Below are 22,208 nucleotides of genomic sequence, written 5' to 3' on the forward strand. Positions count from 1 at the left end.
TTACCACAGATTTTACTCTTATTGACTTTATCACACTTGTCTGTAACTTTACTAACTTTATTAGTTGGATTGAATATAATTTCTACACTCACTGCTATAAATCGTTGAGGGCGTGAGAAGCACTCTGATTTTTTACACGATCGGTGTTTCAGAACATGGAACACGAAGACTCGTAAGATGCAACGTTTATGCTGTATACATCCTTGTCTGTGATGGAGCCAAACAGGGCAAATCCCTAACTTTATAGGTTCTTGTATATGCTAGCGTGGAATACCTTTAATCCTTTGGACCTTGATCACATAGTACAACGCATATCGTGGAACAACTAGAAGAATGGACGTAAGATCCTCATTTTCTCTCTAGTATAAGACTGAACTACGAACATATAAGACAGATCTCGACACTCATATACCGAAGCCTAGGGAAAATCGTTCGAAAATTGAGTCTCGATACTTGCCGCAAAATTTCTGCAAATTAAATGGAAAATCAATATGGAAGACAACAAAATTCTCGTTCTTACGAGACAAACGGAGATGAGTAGCATTTTCTATTCTGTCGCAGCATAACATGTTACGCATACGCAGAATGGGAACTTTTTGTTTTCCATGTTGATTTTTCACAATTTAGTATTCAAACAGTTTTTGCTGGCGGATGTCAAGATTTGTTTAGGATGCACATGTATACATAGCAATCTGTATATATATAAATAAAAATAATGTATCAAAATTTTATATTAATATCATATTTATATAATGAAATAATCTTGGGAAACACTTTCTAAATATAAGATAATATTTTTAAAGTAGAAGACATATAGGTTATTTAACTTCTATATTGATATAATATGTTTTTAACCTAGAAGATAATAGCAACTAAAAATAAATAACTACGTCTCATGTATTCCTAATTTCATAGATTATCGTAATATATTCTAATAATATTAGTTTTGAATAAAAGTTTTTGTTTTTGAAATTTATACAATTTTGTGAATATTTAATAGATATTAATTTTTTAAATAATTAGAATGTTTCAACAAATATTGTTTAAGAAAATACTTCCTTGTGTTCCAAAATGTTCCCGATTAGTTCGGGTCAGTCAAATTTCAAATGATTCCATGAAAGATGAAAGTAGTAATTCTGAAGCATCGAATACAGATCAACTCCACGAAGACTCTTCACAATGTTCGTATAAGACTCAAGAAGTATTGCATCTGCTTGAAAAAGCTGCAACATTTGATGGCGTCATGGATAAAAATTGGATGACAACCCCATATCCTAAAGATATTCCGCTCAATTATAAAGAAGAAACAAAACCAAGTATTAATCCTGAAAATACTTCTGTTTTGTTATTTCCTGGCCAAGGTATTATCAAAGTTGGGATGATTAAAAAATATATGGATTATCCTGCTGCTAAGGAACTTTTTGAAATAACCAATGAAATAATTAATTATGATTTATTAAAACTTTGTTTGAATGGCCCACAAAAGGAATTAAATCGAACTGAATTTAATCAAGCTGCTACAGTAATATCATCATTGGTTGCATTAGAAAAAATCCGAGCAGAAACCCCTAAAGTATTTGAAACTTGTGTTGCTACAGCAGGATATAGCGTAGGAGAGATAACTGCTTTAATTCTTTCTGGCATTATAACTTTTGAAGATGGAATTCGATTAGCATGGAGTAGAGGAAAAGCTATGCAATATGCGTCAGATATGGTGCCTCAAGGAATGTTATCTGTATTTGATACATCAAAAGCAAAAGTTTCCAAAGCTTGCATCGAAGCAGAAAATTGGGCAAGAGATATGGGTATTGAAAATCCAACATGCAGGTAATATCTTAATATTTAATATTAGATAAATAATAAAAAAGGATGTTATATAATTCATATATGATATTAATTATATAATCAATTATTTTTAGAACTGCTATTTTTCTATGTACAGAAAGAAAAATAATAGCAGGAAATATAGAAGCATTGGAATATGTTGAAAAACATAAAGCACAATTTGGTTTAACTAACACATCCAGATTACCTGTATCAGGAGCATTTCACACACCATTGATGGAACCTGCTTTAAAGGCAGTTTCTAAAATATTAAAATCGATAGAAATAAATGAACCTAGATGTACAGTATATTCCAATTATAAAGCTGTACCATACACTAATTTACGATATGTAAAAAAATACATATTAAAACAAATTGTCTCACCAGTTAGATGGGAACAATGTTTACAACATATATATAACAGACCCGACGGAATACCATTTCCACAAACGTATGATATAGGATCAAATGGAAGAATGAAAACTATCTTAAATTTAGTCAATTCAAAAGCAAGCAAGTCATGTATTGTAATTTAAAATACATCTAAAATTACTGTATTATATACAATTTTTCTTAAACTTTTGATTCACTTTTTTATTTACCGATATGTACTTAACATTAGAAGAAATATAAATAAATTTGAAAGAATAACAAATTTTAATATTGTATTTATACATATATTTAAACAACAGTAGTGTTTATAGGTAATATAATCATACAAGAACACAGTAGTGAAGAGATACATTTTTGTTCTACACAACTGCATTATATCTATTTATTTGTATTATATTCTATGTATTCTTCTTCTACGATTTACATCGTGTCAACTACAAAATCATTAGTGACAATACTGTGTCTAGATGAGTTATATGTTGGAGTAACATTTGTTTATCTTAGTTTATTGTATTTGTTAAGTGATTCTGTAATGTTGGAAATGTACCTGTTTTTATGCTGTAGTTCTGTTCTAATGTTTTTAGTGATTAGATTATAACTGATGACTACATATACATTTATGTTTTATTATGAATTTAGTATACACATAAAATATGGGTGATCATTATTATAATTTGGATTATTGTTATTTACTTTTGTTATTGATCAACTAATTATATGTAAATTAAAACAAAAAATGCTTATATATTAAATAATTAATTAATTAGAAAGATACAAATTAACATTAAGCATTAAATATAAATATTATGTGCACAATATTATAAATACATAATATTTGTAAAATATTTCATAAATAAGTTTGATATATATATGTGAAATAACTTAATTTATTTTGAACTGCTATCATTATATTTTCTCTCATGCCTCTAGTTTTCAAAACAAATTAGAAAATGTAAGCACAAGGTATTGTGTTTTAGGAGTTATTTTCATTTTAATCATTATGTAAGCATATGTAAATGTTTATACCATAATAAGAATTCATATTCTATTCGAAAGAACTCACAGAACTTTTTCATCCAACAGCAACTTAATATATGCTATTGTGAAAGCACAAAACATCTTCAAAGTTGAAAGTTTAATTTTTTTCAAAATTAACTATTTCGGAAACTGTGGGTACTGGAAAAAAACGGTTTGCAGATTCGCATTTAGCTTGCAAAAATCTGCAGGAATCCTATGCAAGGAATCCCTTTCGAAGGTTGCAAAGTTGGAAAAAGATTAAAATTCGTTGAACATTGTAATTTGAAATTCATTATTTCACTAAATTATTAAAAAATGATCTCTTCTATTTGAATTTTGTCAATTGATATTACTAATGTAAAAAGATATCAATATATTGCTTTTAGATATACAATATTTAAGAACATCAAATGAAATATTTCTCCGCGCATTTTAGTTTTATTTTATAAATTATATTTATAAATTGTATTTATTATTGTTGTGTATCAGAATTTTTTAATTACTTTGTTACTAATAATTTTATACAAAATATATAAATGACTATGACATAAATTTTTATAAGTTTTTGCGCATACTCTATGATTATAAGTATGAGTATGAGTAGGAGACAGTTAGGGGCACAGCTAGAACGTGGTTGGAACTTCGAGTAGATTGAACAGATATGAAGAGTTTTTGGAACACAAGAAATACAGTATTCTGTATGGTATAGGTAAGAAAATACGGTATGAAATTGAGGTTGTAATCTTTTATTGTAAGATAAACATAACATCAAACATTATCATGAAACTAGTAAGGTACGTATATTAATTTGTAATAATTCAATAAGAAGTAATAAAATATTTATGAAACAAAAAGTTTAAGATCAAGTAGAAATATTAAGATTAAGACTATATATGTGAATAATTAATTGAATTTGTAGATTATTACTATGTTTTATGACATCTGATATTTTTGAATCTTCTAAATTCTGTTTACAATATAATTGTTATAACTATTTCAGATTTTTAATGAAACTCAGTCATGAGACTGTAACAATAGAATTGAAGAATGGTACTCAAGTACATGGTACTATTACCGGTATGTCATCATAACCTATAAAAAATCTTCATGTTTATATTTCCATTAAAATTTAATAATATTTGTTGAATATTCACTTATAGGAGTAGATGTGGCAATGAATACGCATTTAAAGACTGTAAAAATGACAATAAAGAATAGGGATCCTGTACAATTAGATACATTAAGTTTACGAGGCAATAATATAAGGTATTATATATTACCAGATTCATTACCACTTGAGACTTTGCTCATAGATGATACACCAAAAGCAAAAGCAAAAAAGAAGGAGGCTGCACGAGGTTTGTAAATATAACAATATTAGTTACTATTACTAATTTACAAGTATGAGAAAGTATATACATGCTTTTTATATTACAAATAATATAAATATTGCAAATACTTTTTCTAAAAGAATATAAAAATTTATTAATGGCTTGTATGCTATTTTATTTAATACTATAATTTAGTACTAATTCTAAACAGAAAGGCCCATCTTACTAAAAATCTCAACAGATATTGTTAATATATTGTTGACTGTCTATTTTATTAAGAAACAAATAACATGACTAACATAAACACGAGCTTACTTGTAATTGGTCAACAATGAGTGAATACATATTTTTCTTTCACTTGGATATATTAAGAGAATAAATTGAATTACTTAGAAAGATATTACCCTTGTTTGTTTATTTAGATAAGAATTTGATGTGATTATATGTATAATTAACTAATCAAACATTCTTTCTAAAAAATGTTACTCAAATGAAATTTGTAAATAACGTCGATAGACTTTAAAAACTAGTCAATTATATTACTTATTACATTCATAATATATTGATTTCTCTCTCTTCTATGTGTATTTACACATTTTTCCTTAACAAAGTTTTATACTTTTCAGATATATTTCATGTAACAATTATTTCAATTTTTTAAAACAATTGTTTTACTCTCACTTTACTTAAGTATGCAATATTACATACACTACTGAAATTTTTTTATATTTGTATATTTCTAATTAAAGTAGCTTTTATAATTAGTTCAAGATACGATAATTTAACTATAAATATTCAAATTCAATAGGGATAAAACAGTGTAGTATGTCGAAATACATTTATTAATCAAAATATGTAAATATATTTTTATATCATCAATGACAATAGACATTCTATTTTATATATATATATTTTTTTTTGTTTCTATATTTATATTACTTTTAGGAGCAGTACGTGGTCGAGGGCGTGGTGGACGTGGTACAAGAGGAGGTCGAGGTGGACGAGGACGAGGACGGGGTAGACGATAGTTATGTACATTATTATATGTTTCATTGAAATAATTAATTCAATCTTTTGCACCTTAAAAAATACTGACGTAATGTATTATATAATACGAAAATAAATTGTAATGTTTTTGGGACTTATCAGAACTTTTAATTGCTATATTATACTTTTATTGGTAGAAATGTTTACCATTTATTTATCAAACATATCTATCTATAACAACTGCAGGAAGAGTGCAAAATGAGCACAAGAGTTAGGAGATCATACAGATTAATGATAGTGGGTTCTACATTTAGTATTTCTGATATTTTTTGCGCTCAGATCTTACTGAGCAGCTTCATCTGAGAGAAAGCAAAATTGCATACATCTCATTTCGCACTTTCTTATAGTAGGAATTCTGGTAATTATTTAGAAGTATGGTTTCCTCTTCAATGCTCTTGAAATATATTGCCAAAGTTATCATTCTAAACAACTTTTTCTTATACAAGTAATCGCCGCTCGGCTGTAGTTTTTCAAGTTATAAAGCAATTTATATTTAATACTACATATACGTATATATATATATATTATTCAACTATTTATTTTATAAATTTTTGTTCTGTAAACAATTAAATTTATCAATGATAATAGGTATATTTGTTACATTTTTGATCAACTGAATATCAGAATAAAATGCAACATTTTATATATCAGTTTATTCATAAAAAATTATTTCACGCCAGCGTTACTAGCCATCGAATGACGGTCAGAGAGCAATCTGGCACAATTTATAATTCATTGATGTTTTTTGTTATTTATAGAGTAAGAGTAAGTTTAGATTGGGCTATATAAAAATATAGCCACTTATTCTAGAATAAAGTGAATTCTAGAATCGTAACCTAAATTTATAATTTTTTGCGAATATGTTTTGTAAGCTATATACACCGAGTAACGCTTGTACATTTATATGTATAGGAAGAAGTTACTCAGAATGATAACTGCGACAACATATTTCAAGGACATCGAAATTGGCAAGCAGATCAAACTTCTACATAATTACCAAAAATCATCTTGTATTCTTATTGTTAATATCTATACGTATTTTTGTATTCAAATTTATACCTATCGTTTATTCTGCCACTATTTTTGTGGAGAAGAAATTTCTCAAAATTTCATATATTAATGCACATTTGTGTTGTTACTAATAATAAATAATACTTATACTTAATTACAAGTCATGTCTTCAGTAGTTCTTTATGTCTTCTAAGAGATAACAAAGATATACCTAATAACAACAGTAGCACATTATTTAATGATTTTGTCACTAACTTTTTGCAGATTTATGATGAATGTATGTTACTGATAGAATTTCAGATAGAATTTCTGTTTCAATAGATTTGCTTATAATTAAGCATAACAATGCTTAATATAACGATTAAGTTGCAATCCATGGTTTCTTTGAGACTTTTGATCCTCATGATGAATAAACTGCTCATGATGCAATAAAAAATTTGACCTTAAACTTCAGGATTAAGGTTAATTTTTTGCGGCTACATTTCTTTTTGTAAATCTCTATCGGACCAGAGGTGTAGAATTACATGTCACAGCCATGTAAAATAATTTTGTGCATTCTGCATATGTATAAAGTATATATTTTATTATCCTTTACAAAGATATTATAGTAATATTATACTTTATAAAGAAAATAATGTCACTAATTCAAGAAAACAAAGGACAAAACAGCTTTGAGTACTTACAAAACATTAAATTTTAATGAACATTTTTATAAAGCCGTCATTGCAACTACGCAAGTTTAAAAAAAGAATTGGATATGTTTTCTTATTCATGTTAAATTAAAAGCCAGATTGAAACAAATTGTATTAAAACATATTAAATTAAGCAAGAATAATTTTACTCATTTAAAATACGGCGGTATTCAAATCAAGAATACAAAAAATAATATGGTCAGCAAAATTGAGATGACTCCGATACCTGATACCACGTAGGAACGTAGTTATCATCGGTACCAGTTGTTACGATTTGGTCTTGTCATCAGTGTTCGTAATTGTTATGTATTACTCTCGATATCGAGTCTTAGATTTTTCAAATTATAATTAAATCAAAACAGTAGTTGCTGCCACCAGAAGTAGTCGTTAAACCATTTTGATTAGCTTGATTCTCGTTCGTTATTTTTGAAATAAGGCGAACGACTGAATGGAATAGATTCAGAAACTTGTCGCACCTTTCTAAAGCGCGGCACTATTTTGAATTTCCAAAATGTTGTATCCTCGATATTCTAATTCATAACCGTGTGAGTAGAATTAACTAGCGTATCAACGCTACTGGTAAATAAACTCCACATTTCGGCTTACCCGTTATGTAAATTCGACCAATCGCGGGGAGACGCAATCGCGGGGAAACACGTCAACGGGAGTCGTAAATTCCCGTTACGATTATAATAATCGACGCCGCGAGTAGATCGATCCCCTGATTTCCGTTAAGACAATAGGGGTGGTTGAAATGATATAACTCCGTGATTAACAGAGTTATAACTTATATATTTTCCAACAACTTCGTATAATCACACACACTAGTAACGTCGCTGAGTATGAGGATTGCCTTGATCTTGCTCAGATTCTGACTGCCAATCTGATAGATGAAGGCTCTCGTGTCGTAGTAGACGTAGCGATTGATCAGATCCGACCTTGACTGAATCGAATCAACAGAATCAATCGAATGACCGAATGAATAGATTTCGACTGCTTGACTTCGATTGTGTGACTTGTTCGACCGTCTGACTTGACTGAGTGACTTGAACTGACTGGACTCCCTTGCGTGACTGACCTTATGGACTTACGGAGGAAAGCTCGGTATGGGGGTGGTTTTTGAACGAAGGAAGCTGATTTGTTGTTTATACTTTTCGTTATGAACACGAGAACAAGGATCTGCGCTATTCATTGGTTAAGACGCTAACGATTGAAGATGGGAGATGTAAGCACCCTACCGGCATGACTGGTGGGAAAATCCGGACATTTCTATTATATAAATGCCTGGTTTTCCCTATCATATAATTACCAGTTTTTCCCGTCATAACTACCAGCTTTCTCCGTAATCTTTAAGAACGTTCAATAGACCTAAGGACTTTTTTAAGTATCAGCTATAAACCGAAAATACTTGCAGGATTCAAGATTCCTGCAAGCTAATGAGACTCGGTTTATGGTGGGGCCTTAGGTTTTTTGAGGGTTTCTCTAACGATGCTTGGGCCTTGACGGTCAGACAATAAAGGACGTCGCGCGGACCTTTTCACGCGACGTAACACGTTATGTGCAGGAGTACTAGCACGGGAAGGATTGAAGTCTTCTTGGAATAAATAAATATTTTTAATATTTTCTTGATTGATGATTTATTTGATTTTATTTAGTTATATTTTATTAACAAATTTCTAATCTCAGCTCTCTACGTGGTTTATAAAAGAGAATAATTGTTATTATCGTAAGCTAATGGCGATGCAGCCCTAGATCGCGTTTAGGTATAATACGTGAGTTTGATGGTGAGAACTAATTTCTGTTTTGTTCTGTAGTTAATTCTAATTCTTTCTGATTTTTCTCTTCTTCTCTTTTAATTTCGGCAGTTAACAAACGTAAACCAACATTCTGCTCGTTTCTACTTCTTGCTTTGGGCTTCTAACATGAGCAAAGATTGTTTGTAACAATGATACTTTCTGTGATAACCAATGTTGCTTCGCAATGCTCGCCAAAAGATAAACAGATATTTCTGCTAACAATGGGAGAAGTGCGAAAACCCGTAAATGCCTTCAATTGTTGAAGGCACCAGCGCGGCTTTTCAACTGCGTCAGGTCACAGGTTAGCATAGCGAACTGTCCTTTTAAATATTTAATATTCTTGAAGAATGCAAAGATAATTCTTGATTGTTGACAATAATAGTAAATGAATAATTTTATTCGAGTAGTACATATATGGTACAAGTCCGAAATGATTGAAGAAGAGAATGTTACAATATTTAGATTTTCACCTTGCTAATATGAATATGGAATATCGTACTAAGTTAGTATGATTGTTGGAAGATTGACTATATGAATTGTTGACGATTAATAAATGCTCGGTTTCACTTTTTGACGTTACTCAAAGACTAGATTAAAAACAATAACTGCCTCCTCTAAGTGGCTTCGCTATTTATATTAAAACTATCATGGAGTAATTGTCACGTGACGGCTTATTCCATGAATATAGGAGTTTCGGCACGCCATTATTTCTGCGGACTCTGGAATCTTCATTTTTGCTGGTGTCCTTCCAAAAGTGTTAGGATTCTCCGCTGATTTTCGTGGAAATGTTTTTGAAGCTTTCCCTTTTTGAAGTCTTTGCTATTGCATTCCTCTTGCAGATTTAATTTCTGCTAATGATGAATCGTACTTTCTTTGACTCGAGGTTACCTTTTGCTGATGCTGATATTTTATCTTTTGGAGCGTGATAGTTGTTTGCCTCTGCTGATGCTATGTGAGAAGGTCATAGTCCCTCAACTTTCATTGTCCGCTTATCGTATTGTGTATTGTGATGGAGAGAGTGCGCGCAAGTCGGTGCATGCTATTTTTGTTTTTTTTTTTTGTTTTTTTTTTACGTGGGGAAATCCTCTCAGACACCCTGTCCCCTTCTGGGTGGCGTCAGGGTAGTGTCGGATTCAAACCGACTAAAACCCCACGGTGGTCTTCCTGACGTTTCGCAGAAGTGGTCCGGGTTCTCTTGCGAAATCCTGCCGGAGCACTTCTTCGTCTTCTCCCTATTTGTTGTTAAGGGAGGCGTCCTTGTCTTGACTTGGGCCGCTAGGGGGGGAAAACCACAAACCCCCTAACGCCTCTTCCCTGTACCGTCGTGCAAGTCTGGGGAGGGCCCAGACCCTCCTCGGCGTGACGGCTCCTTGAACGCACCTAGAGTGGCAGTGGTGGTGGTTCCGCAACCCTGCGGCATGCAGGGTCCCTTGGGTACGGCAGCCTGACAGGATCCTGTCTCTTCTCCCTATCCCGCTCCGCTCGCTCCTTCACGCGCATAACTTGCTCGCAGTAGGAGCGAACGGCGATGAACTCCTGATGCCCCCTCAGCATCGCCTCGATGACAGCCTCGGGGACCAATCTCTCGCCGATGGCGAGTCGCAAGATACGGCGCAGTTCTTCCTACGCTGGACAGAATTCCAGAGTGTGCTGTGCCGTGTCTTCCTCTTCCTTGCAGTGGTGACAGATGGATGTCGCCTCCCTCCGAATCCTTAGCAGGAACTCGCTGAATACTTCGTGGCCGGTGAGCATTTGCGTCGTCCAGTAGGTGAGCGGAACTCCGCCTCGGTCCCTCCAAGCCTCCCAGTTGGGAAGGACAGCTCGAACGCCTCGGTGTGGCCGCACAACATTATCCTCGAGCAGCCCAGAGCGCCATCGCTCCCAGGTCTCTAGATTCGCCTCCGTCCGAACGTCTTGGGACGACCGGCTGGCGATGCACGACGTAAGCCCGTCCGAGCCCAGGTCCCTCAGGTGTTCGTACAGCCGTCGGAGCGCAAGGGCCTGTAACTCGTACGGAGGGGACGCCACCAGCACGGACGCCGCCAGCACGGACGCCGACGCGTAGGATATGGTCCGATATCCTCTCACTATGCGGATGAGGATCGTTCTCTGCAACCTTCTCAACAAGAGTAAGCTGCGGCGACTCGCCATCAGGTCTTCGGGCCATATGAGAGCTCCGTAGAGAATTCTGGACTGGACCATTCCCTCGTAGAGCCGGCGTACTCCGACTCCTGCTCTCCCGATGTTTGGCAGCAAACCGCATAAGGCGTTGGCTGCGGCTGTCACCCTTGAAACCAGAATCTCGAAATGCGACTTGAAGGTCCATCGGCATGAAAACCTGCCTGAGGCGTGTGGGTGTCAAAAAAAGCGTTGCTTTTCCCCCAGGAAAAAAAAAGAAAAGCCGCCTGGCAGGACATCATTGAGCGACTGAAGAAAGTAGTTGAGTGAGAAGTGTAAAGAGTCAACAAAAATATAGTATATATTTATTGTATATATACTCGCAGTCATTACACAAAAAGCCGACCTCCGTTCTTCCGATAATCGTCAAACGAAGTACATTGTAGCGGCTAGCGGACCGATAGTCAATTCTTTTCTCAGTTCCGCCTGGGCAGGCGACCTAAACGGACGTGCGAAACAGTGCTCCAGTGAAAGTGCGGCAAGAGAGAAGAGAAAGGGACAAAGTTAACGCCAAAAATAGACAAAACGTGGAATCATGCAGATTCCACCAATAAAAATAATTAACTCCGGTGAAACATTTTTCATAAATAAAGCTACAGACTCTACATATGCAGAGAAAAATGATGATATTATGGAAACAACACAAACCGACGTGGAACAAAACATACCAATACACCAGGAAGAAAGCTGGACGGTGGCAACCTCCAGCAAAAAACGGAAGGTAACCCCGCTCGCAAGCGCGAGGAAAATCGATACATACGAAAAAAAACAATGGCTACAAGATATCAAACTGCACAATCCATTCAGCGCACTGCCAGAAGAGGCAGCAACGGACCCAACGGAAAGACCGACAAACCGTACTCCCAAACCACCACCGATATACGTTGACGCAAAAATAATTGACCCCCTCATCGAACTACTAAACAACATCGCAGGGAAAGACAACTATATCATCAAACAGATAAAAATAGACCAGGTGAAAGTGCAAACCAACACCCCAGAAATATTTACAAAAATTACAAGATCACTAAAGGAAAAAAATGCAGCATATCACACTTTTCAGCTCAAAACCGACAAAAGCTACAAAGCAGTAATCAGGGGACTACACCCAAAAACAAATACCGGAAAAATAAGTGAAGAACTGGCAAAAATCGGACACCAGGTAAGGTCAATTAATAACATCAACAAATACGATACCAAACAACCATTACCGCTATTCCTAGTTGAACTAGAACCTAAAAACAACAATAAAGAAATATACGATATAGAAAAATTACTAAACACAATAGTAAAAGTGGAGCCACCCAGACATAAAAAAGAAATCCCACAATGCATAAGGTGCCAACAATACGGACACACTAAAAACTATTGCAATAGAACCCTGGCATGCGTTAAATGCGCAAAAAATCATCTCACGACACACTGCCCATCCACGGGAAAAATTGAGGAGGTTAAATGCTACAACTGTAACGGAAACCACCCAGCCAGCTATAAAGGATGTGAAGTAAGAAAACAATTACAACGTAAACTGTTCCCGCCCCTACGAAGCAGGACAAGCACTAACACACAAGCCCATCAGGACAGCACAAAACCTGAAATATTACCAAATACAGAGCAAGCAATAAACACCAAACCTATCAGCACCAACACCATTGGTGGTCTAAGCTATGCTCAAGTAACCAGCCAACCAACACATACACACAACCAATACCACAGCAATAGTAACAATGACACTGCAGAAATCAAAGAACTACTCAAACAATCTATAAAGAACACCGAAATGCTAACCAGAATGATAAGCGAACAAAACGCAGTACTCAAACAGCAAACCCAACAAATCACAGTCATGCTACAACTAATTACAAACGTGCTAAGCAAAAAATAAAAACGGACACTCTAAAAATAGCAGCCTGGAACTCAAACGGCCTACAACAACGGGCCCTCGAAACTAAAACATTCATATACAATAATAATATAGACATACTACTTGTCTCAGAAACACACTTCACTACAAAAAGCTATTTGAAAATACCATACTACACCATATATGATACCAAACACCCCTCAGGAAAAGCTCACGGAGGGACAGCAGTGATAGTCAGAAACGATATCAAACATTATCTACACAGCCAAGTTAACAAAGAATATTTACAAGCAACCACTGTTACAGTTCAAACTAGCAGCAACTACTTCCAGTTGTCAGCAGTATATGTGCCTCCGCGACACAAAATAACAACACAAATGTGGGAAGAATACTTCCAGGACCTAGGGGACAAGTACATCGCAGCGGGAGACTACAACTCAAAGCACACGCTTTGGGGGTCAAGAAACATTACACCTCGAGGTAGAACACTGGAAAAATACATTAGAAATAATAACCTCAATATATTATCCACAGGAACACCGACACATTGGCCGACTGACCTGAACAAAAAACCAGATCTTCTGGACTTTGCAGTTACAAGGGGACTAAACACAAATAAACTAAAAATAACACCCAACCTCGAGCTCAGCTCCGATCATACACCCATAATAATTGAATACAGAAACAAACCAATTCACTATAGCAAACCAGAAACACTATGCAATAAAACCACCAAATGGCAAACTTTCAAAGAAATAATAGAAAGCAAAATAAACTGCAACATCCCGTTCAAAACTCCTGAACACATAGAACAGGCAGTAGCAACATTGACAGCAACTATTCAGGAAGCAGCAAGGACAACCACTACTCCCGAACCAACCAGCAGACAAACAATAACAATCCCGCAAGAAATACTCGACAAAATCAAAGAAAAAAGAAAAGCAAAAGCAAAATGGCAAAAATACAGAACCCGAGAAAACAAAAAACACTTAAACAAACTTGCAAAGGAAATAAAAAACAAAATAAAGGAGCACAACGATAACGAATTCGCAAAGTTCATAGGGACACTCTCCACACACGAGAACACCAACTATTCACTATGGAAAGCCACGAAAAAAATAAGGAAGCCAATAATACCCGTCCCGGCAATCAGAAAACAGATAACACATGGGCAAGAAGCAACGAAGAACAAGCTGAAGAATTCTCCAACCACCTCTGCAACACATTCACACCACACATTATCAACAACAGCAACCTCAAAAGTCATACGGAGGAGGATCCACAAACCACTACTACCACAGCCGACAAGGAATACACCATACCTAAAACATCGGCACAAGAAATTAGAAACATAATTGATAAAACAAAAAACAACAAAGCGCCTGGAATCGACCTAATCAATGGTAAAATCTTGAAAAACCTTCCGCCAACAGCAATAAGACTAATGACAATAATATTCAATGCAATTCTAAGAATTCAATACTTCCCCAAACCATGGAAATTAGCACAGATCAAAATGTTACATAAACCAGGCAAGGACCCGCACCAAACTGCATCTTACAGACCAATATCACTGCTTCCAGTATTTTCCAAAATACTGGAAAAGATAATATACGACCGCATAAAACCAATAATAGAGCAAAAAAACTAATACCGGATCACCAATTTGGTTTCAGAAACAAACACTCCACGATAGAGCAAATGCACAGGCTTATAAACGAAATAATAGTAGCACTAGAAAACAAGGAATACTGCACAGCCCTCTTTATAGACATAGAGAAAGCATTCGATAAAATTAACCATGGAAGTCTACTACAAACAATTAGGAAACAATTCCCGGAGCAAATACACCACTTAATAAAATCCTACCTAAGCAGCAGAACCTTCGTAATAAAAATCAAGGACACACATTCTCAAGTTAAAGACATCAAGGCCGGGGTACCACAAGGAAGCGTCCTAGGACCAATACTTTACACATTATACACGGTGAACATACCAACAACTACCAACAGCACAGTATTGACATTCGCGGACGACACAGCTATACTAGTCAGGCATACTAACCCAGAAACGGCAGTCAAAATACTACAAGAACATATCGTAAAAATAGAAAATTGGCTACAAGAAAAACAAATAAAAGCAAACCCCAATAAATGCAACCATATTACATTCACGCTACGGAAAAAGATACCACCAAACATCCTATTGAACGGTACGGATATAACGCAAACAAAGCATGTCAAATACCTAGGACTCCACTTAGATCAAAAACTCACCTGGAAACTACACATCAAATCAATAGTAGAAAAAATACAGAAAACAAGGAGACAAATGCATTGGCTAACAAGTCGAAAATCCAAACTAAGCACAGAAAATAAATTAAAAATATATAAAACGATCAAAATGACCGATGATTAAAGAAATAATAGTTTTTATGATTTAACTTAGATAATGGTTAATTTATAGCTAAATGTATATAAAATGATGAACTTTCATAAAATTTCGTCCAAATTTACTTTTGTTTAATTTCAATCATAGACTTAAATAGAATCACACTGTTATTTATATAGAGATATATCTTATTCAACTTTGCTGCATTTTTTACAAGTTATCTTATTATCAAATGTACATTTGCCGCATAAATATTTCCCGCATCTTAAACAAATTTTCGTAATTTTGTAACATTTATTTGAATACTAATTTTTTACTTGACAAGTTTTTTGTAGTACTTGTTGATAGTTTTATTGCATGGTTTTTTCCCGCGATTCTTTATATAAAAGTAATGTATGCACTAGGTTTATAACAATTTTGTGAATTCTCTGTAAATTGGCCCCATACTGTAGATACCATTGCAAATTTATTGGTTCGTAAACGTTGGCTTCTTTCGCTCATCTTATCAAATCGTATACATCTCATAATTTCAGCAAAGTCATTCCTCCTCATCGTTTTTGAAATAAATGCAGGTCTGCAAATTTTATTCCACAAATATTAGACATCTAAATTTTTTGCCTGATATGCACCGCGGGCATATAACAGAGCAATAAATGCATTTAGTTTTGTTGTATCTAGCTCCCTCGTAATCCCTAATACTCTAAATGCTTCCTCTTCGGTACATTTTATTATATGATTCCTTATACGGTGATGAATGATAAGATAAAATTCCGTCTTTACTGGTCCTTTTATTATATGCTGTTTAACCCTAAAAATATCCTAAAAATATTATGAACTGATGTCCTGCCAGGTTTGAGACTTGCATCTATTTCTTTCCAAACTGTTCTATCGGGCCCAGTTTCACTCTCTGCCGTCAACGATAATGTCTTTCTTTTTTGCCCTTACGTAAACGCTTATTTATAGTATTCAACTATGATTCTGTTGTAAATAGCTTTTCATGTGTTTCCATGCCGTTTTCAGTTGCTAAAGATTCTCGTTCATCGCACACTGAACAGTCTTCTCCTATGTACGTTATTTTTTTTTATAATTTTTTTTTTTTGAAAAATCTTGATATTTGTAGGGTAAATATTTATCACAAAATAATACCATGTACGGAATACAAAATTATTGTCAAATTTGATATGCTTTATTTTTCCTCTTATAACAACTTTACACAAAACGCTCTGAGATGCTTTTTTTTTTTTTTTTTTTTTATTGAAATTCACAATTTGTCCAATTTGGACATTTGGTAGAATTTTTTAACAGTTATATTAACATGTTGGTGGCTACCCCCAGCGGAGTACCATCCTCGCGTTTGTTAGGTTATATCCTTTATGAGGTCTGCTGGGTGCTTCCTTTTTAGCCTTCTGCCCATGTTTATGGTTTTGTACGTTTCCGCAGCTAGTCGGTTTGTGTGTGTTGCTATTCTTGATTTGTATTTTTCTGAGTATCTGCTAATTTCTTCCTTGACCGATGGGATTCCCACGTCCCTCCGTATGTCATCATTTCTGACGTACCATGGTGCGTTTACTATTGTTCTAAGGATTTTAGCTTGTATTATCTCTATTTTGTTTATATGGCTCATTGCTGCTGTCCCCCATAGTGGTATTCCGTACGTCCAGATTGGTTTTATGATCGTTTTATATATTTTTAATTTATTTTCTATGCTTAATTTGGATTTTCGGCTTGTTAGCCAATGCATTTGTCTCCTTGTTTTCTGTATTTTTTCTACTATTGATTTGATGTGTAGTTTCCATGTGAGTTGTGTATCTAAGTGGAGTCCTAGGTATTTGACATGCTTTGTTTGTGTTATATGCGTGCCGTTCAATAGGATGTTTGGTGGTATCTTTTTTCGTGGTTCAGTTGCTGCTGAGTGCCAAGACGTGCAGACGTGTGTCTAGTGCCCTGTGAAGTTCACAAAACTCCACGTGACGCCCATCTGTTGAAAGCGAATCCAACTAACCTAGCCAGGGGTTAACAGCCTCTCGACTAGTTCTTTCACACTGAATTAACTAGCTCGATGATGGCTCTATCATTCCCAACAGGCTCCTCGAAGCTGAATTATAACACCGCCATTTTTCCTCCCCCGTGGCAAGAGGGCAACACATCTATCCTGGTAAACGACCATCACACGAAAAAACGAAAGCTCGAACCAACCAAGACAAATGTAAACAAGAGTCAAACTAAACCACCAGCCAACCAGGTGACCACCTACAATAGATTCTCAATACTGGAGTCCACGGAAGACTCCATGATTACAACCGAAAAGGTAAATAATCTCCATACTCAAAGAATTCCCCCTCCCCCACCGATATTCATTGACGACGTAATCGACATACAGTCAATGATTAATGCTATCGAAAAAGACATCAGCAAAGAGGATTACAAGTTAAAGATTAACAACAACCACGTGAAAATACTGCCGACCCATGCAGACGCCTGTAGAAAGTTAACCAAGCTATTAAAAACGTTAAACGCTAAATTCCACACATATCAGCTAAAACAAGAAAGACCATTTCGAGTGGTGCTACGCAACATCCACCACTCAGTCGATCTAGACGAACTAAAGTGCGAACTGTTAAATCACGGCCACGAAGTAACTAACATCAGCAACATTAGGCATAGAATCACAAAAAACCCACTATCCTTATTTTTTATAGACTTAAAACAAAAAACAAACAACAAAGAAATCTACAACATCAATCGGCTGATGAACTCCATAGTTAAGTTCGAGCCACCTCTTGTAAAGAAAGAAATAATACAATGCAAAAGGTGCCAAAGGTACGGCCACACGCAGAAATACTGCAATCATAACTTCCGGTGCGTAAAATGTGCAGGTAATCACCCCACTGACCAATGCACTAAATCCCCGGAAACCACCGCCAAGTGTATCCACTGTCAAGGAGAGCATCCTGCGAACTACAAAGGATGCTCAGCCTACAAAACACTACATAATATAAAGTATCCAAAACTGAGACCCAAGGACATAACCATACAAAAACCTAAACCCCAAAAACTCACCACACCAACAGTATCCTATGCGCAGGCAACGCAAGGAAACGTAAACAACTCGAAAACACACAGTGTACACACAGAAAATAGAATTCCCACCCCACAAAACACAGACAACTTTACCAGACTCGAAAAACTTATCGAGAAGCAAACTGAGCAAATTAACAACTTGCTGTCACTACTCACACTCTTCATGGACAAATTCATACGCACAGAAGCAAAATAAAACCAATGCGAATAGCTCTGTGGAACGCCAATGGTCTAGCTCAGCACAAATTTGAACCAGAACTATTCTTAAAACAGCAGAAAATCGATGTGATGCTCATATCCGAAACCCACTTCACCGACAAAAACTACCTCAAAATACACGGCTACAACTTCTACCACACCCAACACCCCAGCGGAAAGGCCCACGGCGGCACCGGAATCATAATCAAATCAAACATCAAGCACTACGAACTTCCACCATTCCAGAAAGACTACCTCCAAGCAACAAACGTAGCAATAGAAGACTGTCATGGTACAATCACCACTTCAGCTGTATACTGCCCTCCCAGACACTCCATCGTCAAAGAAGACTTCGACAACTTCCTGGACACCCTGGGCAATAGATTCATAGCCGGAGGAGACTACAACGCTAAACACACCTAATGGGGCAGCAGACTACAGTAAGAGGCAAAAACCTCCTCAACAGCATAATAACCAACAACCTCAACTACCTTACCACATACGAACCCACACACTGGCCCACCGACACAAACAAAATACCCGATCTCCTTGATTTCCTCATAACTAAAAATATCTCGTCAAGACACGTCCAAATCAATTCCTCGGCTGATCTCTCCTCTGACCATTCCCCCGTGATAGTAACAATCAGTTCAACTATCATCGAGAATACACCTAATGGCTCCATTCATAACCAACACACCAACTGGCAGCTCTTTAGAGAAATGTTCACACACACAACTTCAGCCTCAACTTCACTAAAAACCAATGAAGAAATCGAAGCAGCCACGGAATACCTAAACACGAGCATAATAAACGTTATCCGCTTCTCCACACCGGCAATAACGTCCATCAGCAAACACGAATATCCCCAGTACATATTAAAAAAAATAGCAGAACAACGTAGACTAAGAAGAGTATGGCAGACCCATATAACACCGGAGGACAAACGCAAACTAAACAACGCAACTAGAAAACTATCCAAAACCATAAAAAACTACAATAATGACTGTTTTCACAAATATCTCGCCAGCTTGTCCCCCACAGCCGACTCCAACTACTCACTATGGAAGGCCTCCAGGAAACTCACGCACCCCCCACAAATAATACCTCCAATCCGCCGCCCGCAAGGCGGATGGGCGCGTGGCCCTATAGAAAAAGCCAACCTATTTGCCAAACACTTGTCTGAAGTATTCAAACACTATTCCTCCGTAGCTGCTGCAGACATTACCGAATACCTGCACACTCCGTTCCAAATGTCCCCTCCTATTGAACCCTTCACTTCTGCAGAGATTATAGAAGCAATAAGTCGCCTAAACCCCAAGAAAGCAGCAGGTCACGACCTAATAGGAAATAAAGCAATTAAGGAACTTCCCATAAAAGGGATTGCACTCATCGCATCAATCTTTAACGCTATCCTCCGCCTTCAACACTTTCTCAAGGCTTGGAAAATCTCACTAATCACCCTCATCCCTAAACCCGGTAAACCAATATATGAAACCACCTCCTATCGCCCAATCAGTCTTTTACCTACCCTGTCTAAACTATTCGAGAGGATGCTCACGAATCGTCTCCTCCCACTCATAGAAGAATTGAAAACACTCCCAGACCACCAATTCGGCTTCCGAAAACAACACTCAACAGTAGAGCAAATCCACCGCATAACCCACATGATCAGCCAAACCCTTGAAAAGAAAAAATACTGTTCAGCGGTATTCCTAGACATCCAACAGGCATTCGACAAAGTATGGCATGAAGGGCTACTCTATAAGATCAAAAAGATCCTACCCCATCCATACTACTCCATTTTAAAATCCTACCTAACCAACAGACAACTCATAGTTAAATGCCTAGGCGCCTCTTCCGCAACATTCCCAATAGAATCCGGCATACCCCAAGGTAGTGTCCTCGGACCCCTACTGTTCTCCATCTACACTGCCGACTTACCTATATCAAACGAGGTAACAATAGCAACATTTGCCGACGACACAGCACTATTAGCTACCCACGCAGACCCGGCAATTGCCTCTCCAGCGAACTCTCGACACCATGGTAAAGTAGTTCCAAAAATGGGGCTTCAAAATAAACGAAAAAAAATCCTCTCATGTAACCTTCACGTTCCGAAAACAAACCTGCCCCCAGGTCACCATTAACAACACAATAATTCCAAGCAAGGACTCCGTAAAATACCTGGGCATGACCCTCGACAGGAGGCTAACTTGGAAAAAACATATCTCAGAGAAATCAAAGCAATTAAAGGAAAAACTAAGAAAATTCTATTGGCTCACGGGCCGACGCTCCAAACTAAACATACAGAACAAAATAACCCTCTACAAGGCCGTAATAAAACCTGTCTGGACCTACGGAATCCAACTATGGGGAACAGCAAGTAATTCCAACATTGAAATACTCCAACGCTTCCAATCGAAAACGCTAAGATCCCTAATAAATGCACCATGGTATGTTACCAACGAAACAATCCACCGCGACCTCAGGATACCTACAGTCAAAGATGAAATACACAAGTCCAGAAGCAGATATAACGCAAGAGTCAACAACCACCACAACCCATTAGTCACCCAACTACTAGACACGACGGACCAGATCCGCAGACTAAAAAGAAAATACCCTTTAGATTAAATCCTTAGATCCTACTAGAACCAACAATATAAAACTATTATAAGCCATGTCATTGTATCACGCCAAATGAAGTTACTGAAAATTCTCAACCAGAATTGATTGTAAATATTCTAATAAATATAAAAAAAACGTGTTAATTGCCTAGGCGTATCCGGTATGTTCAGACGTTTTTGTACGAGGAGGTAAAATATAAAGTGCAATATTCAATCTGTGTGGATCAATTGAATATCTACCCCAACCTATATGTAATGATCATGATTTTCGTCTCATTTTAATTGTGTGATTCTCGAAGAATCACCTCTTAATTTTTAATTTTTTTACACCTACAACTGAACACCCTGTATTAGCGGTGTATTTTATGCATTGTTATACAATAAATCAGTTTAAATTTCATTCTCGATTTATACAGGGTATCTCGGTTTAACTAGATATATTCATTGGGGCCTCATAATCATGTTAAGTTCACGCAATAGCGTGTACAGTATGTACCGAGAGCGAAATTTATACTGATTTACTATATAACGTTATACAAATAACGCTTATAAACTATGATATTATAAAGTATGATGCGCCTACGAATTCTTGTAAACTTTTATAAGTAATATAGCATAGCGCAAAACCTTAAATCATATCGCGTAATGTATGTCGCGTAATGTTGTTGTATAATCGCAAATGTATGTTGTCATATTCGTGCCAGTTAATAATGTTCTTAAACGCCTTAAAATATTAAGGTATCTAAATCCCGAA

General features: G+C 36.0%; 2 protein-coding genes across 3 annotated transcripts; both read left to right on the plus strand.

The window, feature by feature from the left end:
• Positions 1-359: 359 nt before the first annotated feature.
• LOC126916154 (probable malonyl-CoA-acyl carrier protein transacylase, mitochondrial) lies at positions 360-2,480 on the plus strand. The gene is made up of 2 exons (XM_050721640.1): positions 360-1,827; positions 1,920-2,480. Exons 1-2 carry the CDS (start codon positions 1,025-1,027, stop codon positions 2,359-2,361), a joined length of 1,245 nt encoding a protein of 414 aa, XP_050577597.1. The 5' UTR covers positions 360-1,024; the 3' UTR covers positions 2,362-2,480.
• A 1,346-nt stretch (positions 2,481-3,826) lies between these two features.
• On the plus strand, positions 3,827-5,707 carry LOC126916166 (probable small nuclear ribonucleoprotein Sm D1). Of its 2 annotated transcripts, none has more exons than XM_050721664.1 (4): positions 3,827-3,944; positions 4,236-4,312; positions 4,396-4,593; positions 5,512-5,707. In XM_050721664.1, the coding sequence occupies exons 2-4, from the start codon at positions 4,243-4,245 to the stop codon at positions 5,592-5,594; spliced, it is 351 nt and encodes a 116-aa protein (XP_050577621.1). In that variant the 5' UTR covers positions 3,827-3,944; positions 4,236-4,242; the 3' UTR covers positions 5,595-5,707. The 2 variants fall into 2 exon arrangements, with proteins under 2 accessions (XP_050577621.1, XP_050577620.1); XM_050721663.1 differs by having other exon boundaries at positions 3,837-4,029.
• Positions 5,708-22,208: the final 16,501 nt, after the last annotated feature.

This window comes from Bombus affinis, chromosome 5 (assembly GCF_024516045.1).
Source record: "Bombus affinis isolate iyBomAffi1 chromosome 5, iyBomAffi1.2, whole genome shotgun sequence".
In the NCBI taxonomy this organism is placed as follows: Eukaryota; Metazoa; Arthropoda; class Insecta; order Hymenoptera; family Apidae; genus Bombus; species Bombus affinis.

Excerpts from the sequence above, each read along its gene's own strand:
- LOC126916166 (XM_050721663.1), top strand. Across the intron at positions 4,313-4,395 it reads AGTACATGGTACTATTACCG|GAGTAGATGTGGCAATGAAT; the intron begins GTATGTCATCAT and ends ATTCACTTATAG. Across the intron at positions 4,594-5,511 it reads AAAGAAGGAGGCTGCACGAG|GAGCAGTACGTGGTCGAGGG; the intron begins GTTTGTAAATAT and ends TATTACTTTTAG.
- LOC126916154 (XM_050721640.1), top strand. The coding sequence starts at position 1,025 with ATGTTTCAACAAATATTGTTTAAGAAAATACTTCCTTGTGTTCCAAAA. Across the intron at positions 1,828-1,919 it reads ATTGAAAATCCAACATGCAG|AACTGCTATTTTTCTATGTA; the intron begins GTAATATCTTAA and ends AATTATTTTTAG.